General features: G+C 41.8%; 1 protein-coding gene across 14 annotated transcripts in view; it reads right to left on the bottom strand.

Moving 5' to 3' along the window:
* Positions 1-2,025: 2,025 nt before the first annotated feature.
* The window catches only part of ASB15 (ankyrin repeat and SOCS box containing 15), a 49,530-nt gene continuing 34,925 nt past the window's right edge, over positions 2,026-16,630 (bottom strand). For 12 of the 14 annotated variants that reach the window (XM_030549150.1, XM_030549149.1, XM_030549144.1 and 9 more), the window contains 2 exons: positions 15,490-15,643; positions 11,987-12,741 (listed from right to left, as the gene is read on the bottom strand). In XM_030549150.1, coding sequence (XP_030405010.1) covers positions 12,569-12,741; positions 15,490-15,643 — 327 coding nt within the window. In that variant the 3' untranslated portion in view covers positions 11,987-12,568. Of the gene's footprint in view, positions 2,694-11,986; positions 12,742-15,489; positions 15,644-16,630 lie in introns of those variants that run through there. The other 2 variants (XR_003998532.1, XM_030549154.1) reach the window with 2 other exon arrangements.

Here is a 16,630-nt window from a genome sequence, read left to right as displayed (position 1 = left end):
ACAGGGGGTGATGCAGTCCCAAATCCAAAAAGAGCTCCAGCATGGACCATACAGGAGATACTGGATCTGATCGCTGTATGGGGAGACAAATCTGTTCTATCACAGCTCTGTTACAGAAGACAAAATGAGAAAGCATTTGAAAAAAATCTCCAGGCTATGATGCAGAGTCCACAGCACAGTGCTGCGTGACAAGCATAACGGAAAGCCAAAGAATCAAATGGACACTCATGGAGGGAGGGAGGGGGTACTGAGGACTCCAGCTTCCCACAGTCCCCGCAGTCTCCGAAAAGTATTTTCGTTCTTGACTGAGCTCCCAGTGCCTGTAGGGTCAAACACATTGTTCGGGGTGGTTCAGGGAATATGTCGTCAATTTACCACCCCTCCCCCCCGTGAAAGAAAAGGGAAAAAAATCATTTCTTGACTTTTTTATATGTCACCCTATGTCTACTGCATTCTGCTCGTAGATGCGGTGCTGCGGCACTGAATAGCAGCATTCTCTCCCCTCCCCTCCCCGGTGGCAAAGGACTGATAGCTGTTCTCATCATCCTGTAAGTGCTCCTGGCTGGCCTCAGGTGAGGTCGGCCGGGGACGCCTGGGTAAAAATAGGAATGACTCCCGGTCATTCCCAGCAGATGGTACAGAATAGGTGGTAACTGTCCTCATCAAAGCAACTGGAGGCTGAGTTCCATCACCCCCCACCCTTTCATGTCTAAAGAAAAGATTCTGTACTGCCTGGACTATCATAGCAGTGGGATGCTGGGCTCCTCTTCCCCCCACCGTTTAATGTCCTGCCTGGACTATCATAGCAGCTGGAGGCTGCCTTCCTTTCATTTTATTTCACTAAAAACTCAGTGTTTCTTATTCCTGCACTCTTTATTACTTCATCACACAAATGGGGGGATACTGCCACGGTAGCCCAGGAAGGTTGGGGGAGGAGGGAAGCAACGGGTGGGGTTGTTACAGGGGCACCCCCTAGAATAGCATGCAGCTCCTCATTTCTGCGGGATCTGACACGGAGTGGCTGTGCTCTCTGGTTCTCTGATACACTGATTCTCTAGTATACTTGCCCCATATTCTAGGCAGGACTGACTCTATTTTTAGATAAACCATAAAGGAGTGATTGACTCAGGGAGTCATTCCCATTTTTGTCTTTGCACCCCCAGCTGACCTCAGCGAAGGCCAGCCAGGAGCACCCATGACAGCACCAGATGGTAACCATCTCTGCTGCCTTGCAATGGCAAATGAATGCTGCTGTGTAGCACTGCAGTACCACCTCTGTCAGCGGCATCCAGTACACATACGGTGACAAAAGGCAAAACGGGCTCCATGGTTGCCATGCTATGGCATCTGCCAGGGCAATCCAGGGAAAAAGGGCGCGAAATGATTGTCTGCCTTGCTTTCACGGAGGAAGGAATGAGTGACGACATTTACCTAGAATCACCCGCGACACTGTTTTTGCACCATCATGCATTGGGATCTCAAGCCAGAATTCCAATGGGCGGGGGTGACTGCGGGAACTATGGGATAGCTACGGGATAGCTACCCAGAGTGCAACGCTCCAGAAATCAACGCTAGCCTCGGTACATGGACGCACACCGCCAAATTATTGCACTTAGTGTGGCCGCGTGCACTCGACTTTATACAATCTGTTTTACAAAACCGGTTTATGTAAAATCGGAATAATCCTGTAGTGCAGACATACTCTTAGGAGGAAGTATTTTGTCTGCAAAAGTGCTGACAAACAGCATTTACATTGCCTGACTTTTAGCAACATGGCCGTGTCGACACAGCCGTGTCGCTAAAAGCTGTGTGGTGTAGGCAAAGACTAAGATAAAGGACAGAGAGAGAGAAAGGAAACCCCCAAGATGGTTCCTACAGCAGCATGGTTCAAGGATGCCCTGGCGTTGGCTACTATGGACTAGGTCTTAAGCTTTGCTTCTCCATGCTAAGCTAAGGACGTCCTGATGTTGCACGCCAGTTGACTAATAAACCCAATCATGTTTCAAAAATCTGCCTGATGTCACTGCAAATACTTACTGAGGTGCATTGATTCCTGAAGCAGGAATAGTCTCTGAACAGGCATCTAGCTCAGTTGGACTCAGTGGGCAGACCTCGTGGGATGAAACAGGAGTGCTGGAGCTGGAGGCTTAGTCTCAGAGGCATTGAGGCCACTTGCCTCACCCTTGTGGAAGAGCGTAACCCCTGTGGAAGTCTGATACACTCAAAGCATATCTCCTAAGGATTGTTTGCATGTCAGGACAAAGCACAGGTCCTGTGGATCTGTGGCAACTTCTATTTGCTTTATCTACTATTTGTCCTGGTAATATAGTCTGGAGTCTTTAGAAGAGCTTTCAGTGCAAAAGGAGAGGGAGAAATCATTTAGAACAGTGATCATTATTATTTTTAAACATATAGTGTAGAAAATGCATTAGGTGCTTTCAAATATGTAAAATGACATGGTTCCTGACTCAATTAGTGCAGCCTAAAAAACTGCAGATAATGAATGGAAACAGGGAAGCAAATGATTGAATCATTATGGTTGGAACGTGTCTTGGTCAGGTCCACTTTTTCTGATACAATTTTCCTGAGTGGAAGTATTTATAGGATTCATGGAAGTCGTGTCCACGAAGGCAGGGCTTGGAAGAGATGGTGGAAGCATAGCAGACAAGATCGGAGAGTTCCAGCTGTGGGGGCTGCATGAAAGAAGGAGCAGAAATGAGAGAAGGAAACCAAGGGGGGAGAGGTTGGTGAAATGTGCCGCAAGGATGGAGTAATAGGGGGAGTGAAAAGAGATCAGAGATCTTCTGTAATCAGTTGTAATATTGTCTTTACATCATCACATAGCAAACAAAAGACACCTGTAAAATCGATATTCCAGAAGATTTTTATCTGATTCCAAATTATTGGGCAACTAAGGGCCAAAATAATTCCCCCAAATCGGCACACCCCAGCACTAGTTTGTGACCACCTTCTGCCCTCTCACTCTTGCTGCCCAAGTAGATTGCAGCTGCTGCTGTATACAGGAATAATCTGAGGCAGGAAGGACAAATCTGAAGGATTTGAACTGGAGCATATGAACCATGTCCCCTAATTGTAAACTCCCACCCAGAGACCCCTTCACAGCTCAGCACAAGGCCTGCAGTGTCAGGCTTCCAATATCAGCGGGCAAGAGCTGCTCCTCCCTCACAAGTATAACTGTTCAGATCCACAGCTCAGAGGTAGAATTTGGTGCTTTGAACCAGGCTGTGCATGAGACAAAAAGCAGGATCTCAGCAATAACTAAAGGTGGCATCGAAAAGCAGAGCTTAAATATCTGGCTGCTTCTGGAGCTCATGTGCCTGATGCAGCTGTTTGTCTCTCCTGGATAATGGGTCAGATTCTATGAGAAACGGAGACCTAATTATACAGAAATATTTCCTCCTGTCGCCTTCCAAAAAACCCCTATATCACTGATAAAAATGCCTGGCCTGGAACATGCCTCAGTCAATATCAGTGGGACACACGACAGCACTGGGTTGTGATAAGTCACACCCCATGGGATCCAGTGGAAGCTCAGACAAGGGATGAAGGAGCAGACTATTTGCACCTTCCTCTTGCTACTGTGGTTGCTGCATCCACCCAGTCCCAGATCAGCTACTCCCCCTCTCTCCACCAACACAGTATTCAGCTCCCCAGGCATGTGGTCTAGTGGAGAAGGCAGTGGAGAGGGTGGTCAAAGACCTGGCTTCTATTTCTGGCTGTACCACTGGTCTGTTGTCTGACCTCGGGCCAGCCACTTACTTCCTGTATTTCTCCCCCACTTTGGTTGTCTTGTCTATTTAGATTGTAAGCTCTTTGGACCAGGAACTCTGTCACTATGTGTTTGTACAGCGGCTAGCACAATGGGGCCACAATATAAGTTGGGGCCTGGGTCTGCTGAACTACAAAGAACAAATAATCACAAGGCAGAGGAATTGGTGTTTTGAAGGTCCAGCAGTATATCTACCCCAGGACTGTTAACTCTCATAATTTATCATGAATTTCATATTCTGTTTCTTTCTTAAATCTTCAGCTCCTGGGGAAAAGGTGATGAAACAGATCAGATTTCTTTTAAAGAAGTTGCTACTAGGGCTGTCAAGCGATTAAAAAAATTAAATGTGGGATTAATCGCACTGTTAAACAATAATAGAATACCATATATTTTTGGATGTTTACTACATTTTCAAATATATTAATTTCAATTACAACAGAATGCAAAGTATACAGTGTTCTCTTTATATTTATTTTTATTGCAAATATTTGCACTGTAAAAAAACAAAAAAGGTGTATTTTTCAATTCACCTCATAGAAGTAGTGTAGTGCAATCACTTTATCATGAAAATTGAATTTACAAATGTAGAATTATGTACAAAAACACCTGCATTCAAAAATAAAACAATGTAAAACTTTAGAAGTCCACTCAGTCCCACTTCTTGTTCAGCCAATCACTCAGAAAAACAAGGCTGGTTACAATTTGCAGGAAATAATGCTGCCTGCTTCTTGGTTACAATGTCACCTGAAAATCAGAACAGGTATTTGCATGGCACTGTTGTATCTGGTGTTGCAAGATATTTACATGCCAGATGCACTAAAGATTCGTATGTCCCTTCATGTTTCAACTACCATTCCAGAGGACATGCTTCCATGCTGATGATGGGCTCTGCTTGATAATGATCCAAAGCAGTGCAGACTGACGCATGTTCATTTTCATCATCTGAGTCAGATGTCACCAGCAGAAGGTTGATTTTCTTTTTTGGTGGTTTGGGTTCTGTAGTTTCTGCATTAGAGTGCTGCTCTTTTAAGACTTCTAAAAGCATGCTCCATACCTCCTCCCTCTCAGATTTTAGATGGCACTTCAGATTCTTAAATCTTGGGTTGAGTGATGTAGCTATTTATAGAAATCTCACATTGGTACCTTCTTTGTCAAATCTGCTGTGAAACTGTTCTTCAAATGAACATGTGCTGGGTCATCATCCGAGACTGCTATAACATGAAATCTATGCAGAATGCAGGTAAAACAGAGCAGGAGACATACATTTCTCCCCCTAGGAGTACAGTCACAAATTTAATTGACCTGGAAACACTAGGGTTCCCTATCTGAGATAGTCTACCGGCTGGCTGCCCTAAATCTGTGGTCCCTGGCAGCCCTAGAAATCCAGGGTGCTAAGGCACCACAAGCCTAGGAACTTGGGAGCTGGTGCTCCCAGTGTTTCTGTTTCTCAGCTCCTGATCAGCCAGGAGGGTTGGGGTGTGTGACATTCCCCAGGGTACAAGTTGGACTATAGAATAGAGGTGTCCCCTTAATTCTATAGCCTGGGGTGCCTTCAATACTGCTTTGCTGCCAGAACACCACATCTGGCCTGCTCACATACAGCCACTAGCATGTAAAATCACTCCCAGCCACATGACCATGAATGCTGTCTCAGCCATTCAAGAATTACACACAGGGAAACACCTGCATATTCTTCAGTCCCAGTCTTGTTCTCTAGACAGAAGGAGGAGAGGTGATGTGGAAGTCCCTGTCTCTTATTTTTATACCCTCTTCCTATCTTTGAGAATTACACCCCCACCAGAGTGTAGACAAACAGTCTACTGTGTATATGTGGTTTGAAACATTCCTGCAATGCAATGTAAATTTCTGTTTACACTCCCCCCTGTGCTGGTGAATGAACAGTTAAGTAGAGAATAGCTTTTTAGCACCTGGCTGGCATGCTAGTGTACCTTTGTCTCTTAGAAAATGGTTTGTGTGCGTTACACAGAACTACAACATATTTCAGTAACAATCATATAGCAAAATTTCATAATCTTACATGCAGCGATGTTACACACATTTCAATCGGATAATGATATTCAGCAAATTATGAGTTTTCTAATGATACCTCACAAGGTATACGTTGTACAAAATATATCATACCCTTCTAAAAGTGGTGAACATGGGTATAAGATATTATGGGGGGAACTAGGAGCCTGGAAGTTCTGGTTGAGCAAGGAGATTGGGATCTGGCACTTCAAGGCTCTCTCTCAGCTCCACGGGGGAGCCTAGAAGTTTAGGAGCTTGGGCTCCAACAATTCATAGATTACAAAATCAGAAGGAACTACTGTGATCGTCTAGTCAGCCAGGTGCTAAAAAGCTATTCTCTACTTAACTGTCCGTCATCTAGTCTGACCTCCTACAGACCACATAGAACTTCCCTGACTTGACTGCTGATTGAACAACAGTATCTCTTTTAGAAAAAAAGTTCAACCTTATTTAAAAATTGTCAGTGATGAAGAATCCACTATAATTCTTGGGAACATGTTCCAATGGTTTTGTATTACTTGGACCCAGCAGAGAAGGGTATAGACAGATGGAACTAATGGATACACAGCTGTCTGCTGTGGAAAGATTATTGTTCTTCTGGCAGTAAAACTGAAACCAACATGACAGTGAGGCTTTGCATTGAGGAAGGGTGAGTGCTGAAACATTTTAAAGGATAGGACATCACATTCCTCCACCCTACTTTAAAAAAGCTTTCCAAATGTATATGTAGACTCATAGACTCACAGACTTTAAGGTCAGAAGGGATCATTATGATCATCTAGTCTGACCTCCTGCACAATGCAGGCCACAGAATCTCACCCACCCACTCCTGCAACAAACCCCTAACCTATACCCGAGTTATTGAAGTCCTCAAATTGTGGTTTGACATTGTCATTTACATAGCTAACAAAAACTATCTAATCTAACTAAAGTTGTGGGTGGTCTACTGCAGACTCATAAATTGCAAATGATTATTTTACCCTATGTCATAAACGGATAGTTAAGAGTTAATAGAACAGAAGTACTTCTTGTCTCTTTTGCCTGTAAAGGGTTAACAAGATCAGTAAGCCTGGCTGTCACCTGACCAGAGGACCAATCAGGGGACAGGATACTTTCAAATCTTGAGAGAGGGAAGTTTGTGTGTGTGCTGTTAGTTTTTGGTTGTTGTTCTCTCTTGGTTCTCAGAGGGACCAGACATGCAACCAGGTTTCTCTCCAATCTCTCCGATACAGGCTCTTATAAGTTCAGAATAGCGAGTACTAGGTAGATAAAGCGAGTTAGGCTTATGTTTGTTTTCTTTATTTTCAAATGTGTATTTGGCTGGGAGGAGTTCAAATGTGTATTTGGCTAGAAGGAGTTCAAATTTGTATTTTGCTGAAAAGATTTCAATTTGTACTCGTATACTTAGGCTGGGAGGGTATTCCCAGTGTCTATAGCTGAAAGACCCTGTACCTATTCCATTTTAAATTTACAAAGATAATTTTTACTGTTTTATTCTCTCTTTAATTAAAAGTTTCTTGTTTAAGAACCTGATTGTTTTTTTTTATTCTGGTGTGAGACCCCAGGGGACAGGGTCTGGATTCACCAGGGAATTGGTGGGGAGAAAGGAGGAAAGGGGGAGAGAGAGGCTAATTTCTCTCTGTGTTAGGATTACTTTCTCTCTCAGGGAGAGTCTGGGAGGGGGAGAGAGAAGGAGGGGGGAAGGTGAATTTTCCTCTCTGTGTTAAGATTCAAGGAGTTTGAATCACAGTGATCTTCCAGGGTAACCCAGGGAGGGGAAGCCTGGGAGAGGCAACGGTGAGGAAAAGGGTTTACTTTCCTTGTGGTAAGATCCAGAGGGTCTGGGTCTTGGGGGTCCCCAGGCAAGGTTTTGGGGGGACCAGAGTGTACCAGGCACTGGAATTCCTGGTTGGTGGCAGCGCTACAAGTACTGAGCTGGTAATTGAGCTTAGAGGAATTCATGCTGGTACCCCATCTTTTGGACGCTAAGGTTCAGAGTGGGGAATTGTACCATGGCACCCTGGAATAGCAACTCACTAACTGAACAACATATAAATTCAGGCACACAACTGGTTTTCTCACTCTCTTGGGATAACATGGTGATGGTGGTGTGGCAATTCCCTGAAGAGCAGGAACAGTTGGGGGTAAGAAATCAATTGGATCTAATACCAAAGTTTCTTTCATCAAGTCATCAAAATTAGGAGTTTTAACAGAAGGAGGTTTGATCTGAGAAACAGAAAGTCCTACTGGAACATCCCTGGACTCTGGTACTTGTCAAGATTAAAACTGGTCATATGTTATTTCTAAAAAATACTATCAGATAGTTTTATCACAAACAAAAGAGGTTCGGTGCATTTTACAAGTTCTCCAAGTACCCATTTAACTCCACGGTCATTTAACTGCAAGTCTACGTTAAATATCCTACTTGAAAAGCACAATCATGAGTCTCACATCATCAATTAGTTTGCATAGCTTGGGATTTGGCTATATGTGAGACAACATCAGGATGGAGCAGGTCCCAAAGGGTATGCAAAGACTGCTTAAAGAAAAGAGTTGCAGGTGACTCCTGGGTCGTAGTATGTGTTGTGTTCCTGCAGAAAAGCAAAACAAATTTCTGTTTCTGTGCAGTTTCTGTTGATGACTCAAAATAGACTAGTAACTAGTTGGCTCTTAAGGCATGCTTAAGTGTTTGTACAAAGCTAAATGTTCTGCTAGTCCATTTTTAGCTGAGTAGTATGGAACAGACTGTTTGTGCTGAATTTCATTTGAAGCTAGGAACCTTGAAATTTTTCAGAACAGAATTGAGGTCCATTGTTACTCACCAACTGTAACAGTAAACCAAATTAGCTAAACAAGGTACGAATATGTCTAATGGTCTTGGTAACTGTAGTAGAAGTCATCCTGAAAATTTCTGGCCATTTCAAATAGGTGCTGACTACAACCCGAACCATATAACCTTCCAAAGGTCTGGCAAAGTCCACGTGAATACATGTCCAAGAAGTCTGAGGCCACGACCAAGGGTGCAGATAAGATGGTCCAGGATTATGTTGAATTTGTTGACACAATACAGCACTTTGCCTTTCTCTCAATATCTTTGTCAATCCCTGGCCATAGACATGACTCCGGGTTATGACCATCATCCACACAATGCCAAAATGTTCTTTTGAAGAGCTTTCAAAACCTGAGATTAGAGAGATCCTGGAATGATCGCATGCACTCTTCATTATATGCAACTGTGATTCACAGATAATTCACATTGACATGACATGAATTGCACACATTGGGAATTTTTTTGATCCAACACTACCTTGTAGAACCACTTCCTTCACAAGAGAAGGCACATCATCCTTAGTGGTTTCTTTGTTGATATCTGTGCTAATGATGAGTAACCTATCCATCAAATTGAGATAAAACACTTCATCTGAAGTTTCTTTGGGTTGATAGCAATGCAGGCATGGCAGTCATCACAGCCCATCCGCATTGCCATGCTGAGTTCCTTTACTGAATTGAAGAGTATAGGAAAGAGCTGAAAGTAGCAACGCCCCTTGTTGCATATGAGCAGCAGCTAATGACAGAATTCTATGTTTCCATCCAAAAACTGAAAGTAACGTCCATTGAGCCATCAGCAAGCAAAAATGTCTATCATACAGATAGGTATGGAACTTCTGAATTCCGAAGATAATGCTGAGAAATTCTCGCTCTGTTTACATATATTTCTTCTCAGGTGTAATAAGTTGTTTGTGAAGTGAAGGCAATTGGTTTCTCCATGCTATCAGGAAGAAAGTGAGAAAGAATTGCACCCACTTCATACTGTGATAGGGTGACCAGATGTCCCGATTTTATAGGGACAGTCCTGATTTTTGGGTCTTTTTTATATATAGGCTCCTGTTACCCCCCACCTTTGTCCTGATTTTTCACACTTGCTGTCTGGTCACCCTGTACTGTGAAGCATCACAAGCCAGTAGCAGTGGCAACAAAACATCAAAGTCCATAAGAACTTTCACTCACATCAATAATTTCTTTGCTTACTTAAATGCATGCTTACACTCTTCAGTCCATTTCCATTTTTTGTTTGCTTGTAACAGGTCATGTAAGGCCAATACTGTTGCCAGATTAGTCAGACATTTACCATAAGAGTTAAGTAGTCCTAAGAATGAGTGTAACCATGACATGTTCTCTGGCTGGGGCACTTGAAGAACTGCCTTCTCTTTTTCTGGCAATTTCCTTAAGCCTTTGACATCAATTATATGTCCAAGATATCCAACTGAAGGTGTGAAAAACAGTTGTCTTGATGTCTTCTCAATCCATCGTTTTCCAAACCTTACAAGACAGCATCCAAATTCTGACAATGATCCTCTTGATCCTTTCCTGTGTAAGCAGAGTCAGGATGAGCTCTACCCTGACATCTGGTGGTGAATTATGGGGAGTGTGGGAAGAATCTTAGGGAGTGTGGAAAGGAATTTCAAGTATTTGCATTGGCACACCCACCCCATCTAGCATAAGCCCACGGCAGCCTGGGATGGTTATTTTGACAGCTGGGATCCCCAATTTCTTTGTTATTGGCGGAGGAGGGAAAAAAAGTGCTGTCACCCTAATTATGTGAATGAGGAACTATGAGACTGCTTTATGACAGAAATGACTCAACCTAAATAAGTGACACTTGCTAGACAAGGGACATGGGTTCCAAAACCCAGTGAATTAAGAGAGGTTGGAGACTGGTGTGTGTACCTGATGGTATGGGCCCCTTTTGAGGGCCTGGAACACCAATTGCACATCCTCCTCTCTCCACTGTTAAAGAGTAGAGCTAATTTTGATTCCATTAGAACTCCATTTAGAGACTCCTGAGCTGAATTCATGTTGGGCCAATGGTGCACCAGCACCAGGGCTCCCGTACTAAGAGCTGAAATCACTGAGTGCTGTGTTAGCCAGTGGGGGAGCCTGAAGACCTTTCACTAAGTGGCTGGCAGAGCAGAGCAGTTTGCAGCATGTTGGAGCAGCCCATGGAACAATGAGCAGAGTGGAGCGGTTTGCAGGGATGGCTGGAGTGACTCATGGGTTGGCTGGAGGAGCGGCACAGCTGGTGTAGTGGAGCTGGTCGTGGTGAAGGCTGCAGCAGAACTCCACGGAGAGGCAGAGCACTCCGGGGTGGCACTTACCAGAAACTTTTGGGTTGTTGGACTTTGGGGTGATTGGACTTAAGACCCTAGGGGGGGAAAGGACATTGCCAGACGTACTTGGATGTGGGTTTTTTTGCTTATGGTTTGTGTTATAATCCTGTTTGTGGTATTTGTCCAATATGACGCCACATTGTTTCTCTCCTTTATTAAAAGGATTTTGCTACACTCAGAGTCCGTGCTTGTGAGTGGGGAAGTATTGCCTCCTAGAGGTGCCTGGGGGCAGGGGGTGGTATGTAAGTGTCCCAGGTCACTGGGTGGGGGCTCGAGCCAGTTATGCATTGTGTTATTGAAACGGAACCCCTGGATACTGAACCCGGCCTTTGTTGCTGCCAACTCAGAGGGGCAGAAGGGTTACACCTGTAACAAGAATGTCATCCAAATAGCACTTTGAACTCCATTCAGTCCCTTCACAATCTCATCCATGGCTTTCTGGAACAGGGCAGGTGCTGACGTGATACCAAAAGGCAACCTGTTGTAACAAAATAAGCCTTTTTGCATGTTGATTGAGATATATTTCTGAGATGCCAGATCAATCTCCATTTGTAGGTATGCATTGAATAAATCCAATTTATTGAAACACTGTCCACCACTAAGATTAGCAAACAAATCTTCAATACGAGGTAGTGGTCAAACTGGTCTGCACATAAAGTTGGATTCAATGTCACTTTGAAATCACCACATATTCAAACTGAGCCATCCTTCTTGATCATTAGTACGATGGGTGTAGCCCACTCACTGTGTGAAACTGGTGACAAGACTCCAATGTTCACTAAACAGTCCAAATCAATTTCTGCCAGAGGCTTTTGAGCAAAAGGCACAACTCTGGGCTTGCAATATTTTGGGTGGCTGTCTGACTTAACAGTGAACTTCACTGACAAGCACAATTGTTGCCAAAGAACACCAAAGCCATAGAAGGCTAAGCCATAATATCTTTCCCCTGAAGCTCTACAGCATGATTTAAAGGATGATTACTGTGTTTGACTTCTTTACATCTAAATAAAAAGAGAACTGTTTTATTACTTTTCGAGCACTTTACAGTAGGACCACAATTTCAAATGTACAAAATATCACATTTCAAGCCAGACACATGAAAGGTGGCTGGAGTCAAACCTTATCATACACATGAAACAGAACATTTTTATTTTCATCATACTTCTAACTTCCACATGTACGCTTTTTAAAATAAATCAGTATTTTAAACATGATCTATTTTATCATCTTCAACAGAGAACCCACTAAGAAAACTCTACTCGTAGCAGACGTTAACAACACTTTTTTTCCAGGTTGAAGTGTACATATTACTCACTTAAAAGCCAATCCTGGAGGTTTTGGGTTGCACAATGGCTATCATCTCCTTCTCCATGCTCTTAGAATATCAAGACACAATGTTAAGTAAAAACAGAAAAAACAAATTGAGTTTTACAGACCACTTTTTTTAAAAGGGTTCCCATAAAAAGCCTATTTATAGCAAATATCAAATGTTTTGAGTACATATAACAATATTCAATAATTCTCAATCTAGCAAAAAAATTCTAAAGAATTAATTTACAAGTTTTAAATGACTGTTTTAAATCTAAGCTAAATTTAGTCCCTTTCCATAAAGATCATATTCTTTATATAGGATATAGTCCTTTAGAACTGGTGGAAGAGGAAGCTTCGCCATTGGTGCTTGTCTCCATAGTCTTCTTAGTCCCATCAGTTTACGTATTTTCAGGCGGCACAAATGTTTTAATGGGCGAGGATTCTCTGAAAAATAGTGAGGGAAACACATTAAGGGAAAAAACAGACCATTAATTTGGCAAGTGTGTCTCAGACTTAGAATCTCAAAACATGCACTCTAATGAAACTCACTTCAGAAATCTACCAGCTGAAAGCTCTCCTGTTCCTGTTCCTTTTAATAAAATACAGTTTTAATTTACTCCCAAATAAATGCACCACTAATAAAATTTCATCGGAGCAACAATGACATCCAGTGGCCAGTTTTATTGTACTTATATGTTATTTTCATATTGGATGCTCATTAAGTTGTTTCTTTCTTGTTTTTAATTGACAAGCCAGTTTATTTTAGCTAAATTCTAAATGGTGATTTTATGTGCTATTAACACCTTATAATTGGAACTTTTCCTTTAAAATTATGGTAACACCATGGTCTCAATTTTTCAAACGTGGGCACCTGAATAGCATATCCAAACCCTTCATTTGGATGCTTAGATCAACACATCAATTAGCACAATAAATGGTGACTAATTACATGATCTATGTACTCAATCCTGAAAGGTGCTAAGCACCTTCAATTCCCACTGACTCAGTAACACTTGAAGGTGCAGTATTAGACCCTGTGTGTTTGAGTTATTGCAACGTCTAAACAAAGACTACAAATATCATAAGATAACTGATATATCATGCCACCAGAGAGAGTTCGTTGTAATTAAATGTTTTATATGAACAGCATATTTCAAAATACTTGACCTTTTGAAGCAGTTAGCACAACCAAATTACTTTGAAGCTGCTGTGACACCAAACAACAAAATCCAAAAAAGTAATTCTTTTGCGCACCAGTGTGAAATACAAAAGCAAAAATAAAGACAGCATCAGCTTTAAATTTGCCTTTTATCAGTTGATATTACAATCTCCACATTATTCAGACAGAATTTTGTATTTATTACCCTAATAGAAAGAGAACTGCTTTGGTGAAGGTTTATAAAAGCACAAACACTTGTATTAATTACCTGTTAGACTGAAACAGCTCCAAAGAGAACTGTACCAGATAAATATAGACAAACATATTTTCCACAGTTCAGTAAATTAAAATGTATTAAATAGATCTTCATTTCAGAGTACCAATTCCAGTTTGTGTGCACATACATATAGATATATTTTAAAAATAAATGTAGATGCTCAGTAGACTAATAGCTCTATCGCAATATAGTATATAAATATGTATTTAGGCATGTTACACATACCCTTAGGAAATTGTTTTAGGACATCTTCCTATACATATCTAATGGAAACTTTTCAGAATGTAATCGCAGCTGCTTTAAAGTGGCACTGAAAATATCATAAATTAATTCCTTGCCTGTATTACTAATAAACTAATGAAACTGGGCAATTTTTTAAAATGTAGGACTAAAGTGTCCCTTAGACATAAGCATATACCCTACATAGCCTATGTAAGGGACAGGAAACTTTGTGAATTCATAATTATGAGGTGAAATTCTGCATATGTTTATGCTTCAGCTGGGTGGTGTGATTCCCAGCTCAGGCAAACAGACTCACGCTAGTTAGAGCACAGCTAGCACAAGTCTGTCTATCTGTGCTACCAGCTGCAATATAGACATAACCACTAAAGTCTATGACAAAATTTCCATTGACTTCAATAGGGGCAGGATGTCACTCATGGTGTTTCTGCTGGCAGGGCCGACGAGAGGGTGAGGAGGGGAAGCCGGTACAAATTACCAGGGCACGGTGGTACTGAAGGGGGCCCAAGGCCCAGCTTCCCCAGCTTTGTCAGCCCTGTTTAGCCAGTCCGCCCTTGCTGGGAGGCCCGAAAATTTTTTTTCACAAGGGCCTGAACCCGCTCTCAGCAGCCCTGTCTGCTGGACCGATCTAGTAGACAAGTAGGATTTCCGAAGGATCAGGGTTCCTTCCACCCAGAACCGGAAAGGACTTCTGCGTCCTAAACCTGAGGATTCTTTCCTAAGATCTTGGCAGATCCTGAATGATCTACTGGATCAAGAGCAATCTGCATGAAGTTCCCATGCCCCCTCAGTGCTTCTAGGACCCCCAGTCTCCATGATTCCCAAATTGCTGCTGCTCCTGAACCCTCTAGGTCCTGGGGTTAATATTGTGGTAGAATGTCCCATCTAGTTTGTAAGCCTTTTAAAAGACAGGTATACACAGGAACCTGTGAGAGGCTCAAATACAATACAAAAAATGATACCCCGATAATGCACATTGTGTAAATCAGATTTAGGACATTGTGGCACACTAAATGCCAACATTTTACAGTCGAAGTGTTCCACACGCTTTCTCATGTTGGTCTCTGAAGAGCTATTAGGTGAAGGAGGGAGTAGAAAAATGAAAGTGTGGACAAATGCCCCTTGGTAAAGGGTCAGCCTCTCACAGGATTACACAGTGATGGGTGCATTAGAAATTCATATGTCAGTGTAAGGTGAGATTCTGCCACCACTATTCACCTGGAGGTACCTTGCTCTCCAGATGAAATAAATGGGACTTCCCCCAGAACAAGATACTATTCAGTGGGGAAGATCCTTAGTTAGTATAAATTGTCTTAGTAAAATGATGTCAATGGAACTAGGATGACTGATTCTACCTGAGAATCTGCCCCAATCTGAGAAAGGGTGTCAGGAACTGGCCCTTTGACCAGGTGATACAAACAGAACATATCAGAATTAAATATAGCTGGTAATAGGAGTAATTTTTTACAAACCTTTAATACCAGATCAAATCATTAAACAAATGTTAGACATTTACCTAATATCTGATGTATCTCTGGCCATTCTTTCTGTGCTTCTAGGACACACTTTAGTTTTGAGCACAAAGGAACATAATCCATATAGTCTATCAAAATGCGAATCACATGTCCAACTAAATGTTTCAACCAAGGAACTGTAATAAAGGCACAGAACTGAAAGAAAAAACACAGATTACTTTTAAAACTCACCCAGGGAAATGCCAAAGTAATGGAATTTTAAAGAATTTATTTACAGAAATATCCTGTAAGAAACAGTCCTGTACTGACATCCCATGGGGATACAATGGATCACCTAAAAAGTCATCTCCAGCAATCTCTAACTTCTGATTCTTTGTTTGAACAGAAACCTGAAGGCCAATTTTCATTATGTCAAAGATGACAATATCTTAATAACTTCCTCATTGTTTTATTCCACTTTGGTTTTAGGACTAGGATTAAACATCTTTCTCTAAAAAGTACGCTTTCATTACATGTATGCTGAGCATTATTCCTCAAACAATAATCTCAAACTCAGAGGAAAACCTGGAGGACATTAACTCTTAGGCCTTTATCATTTGTATCTACTACTATCAAAACTCTACACTTTTCGGCTATACTTTGCATTCAAATTTGCTTGAATATATCCCTGAAAAACGGGTTTGGGGTGAGTCTCAAAACCGCCTATGAAATAATATGGCACCCTTGGAAATCATTGATCGTAAACATCCAAAGTATAAAATCCTCAAACAGTATCTTGTGTTACCTGTGTTACTAATAACAACTCATCAGTATCTTATGCACTCTAATTGTGTGGGAATGCCTGCTGCTAGCAGAATGCTAAAAGGCATCCTGCTCCCATTGAAGACAATGGGACTTTCATCACTGACTTCAGTGGAAGAGGGATTGGAACCAAATACAGTTATATTTTTTCTTTTAAGCCCACCATTTTATACAAAAGATATAAATGTTCCAAGAATTGTATCTCATAAGTACTCTGTTTAATTGTACTGACACCACTTTATAGTAATGCTTTGCACTTACATAACTACAGAACCTTTTATCTGAGGATTTCAAAGCATTATCCAAACATTAATAAAGTAAGCCTCACAGCCCTCTTGTGACAGGTAGATATTATTATTCCCTCTATCTATATGGGGAAAC

The sequence above is a fragment of the Gopherus evgoodei genome, chromosome 1 (assembly GCF_007399415.2).
Source record: "Gopherus evgoodei ecotype Sinaloan lineage chromosome 1, rGopEvg1_v1.p, whole genome shotgun sequence".
NCBI lineage: Eukaryota > Metazoa > Chordata > Testudines > Testudinidae > Gopherus > Gopherus evgoodei.
This window is presented reverse-complemented; position numbering and strand designations above follow the sequence as displayed.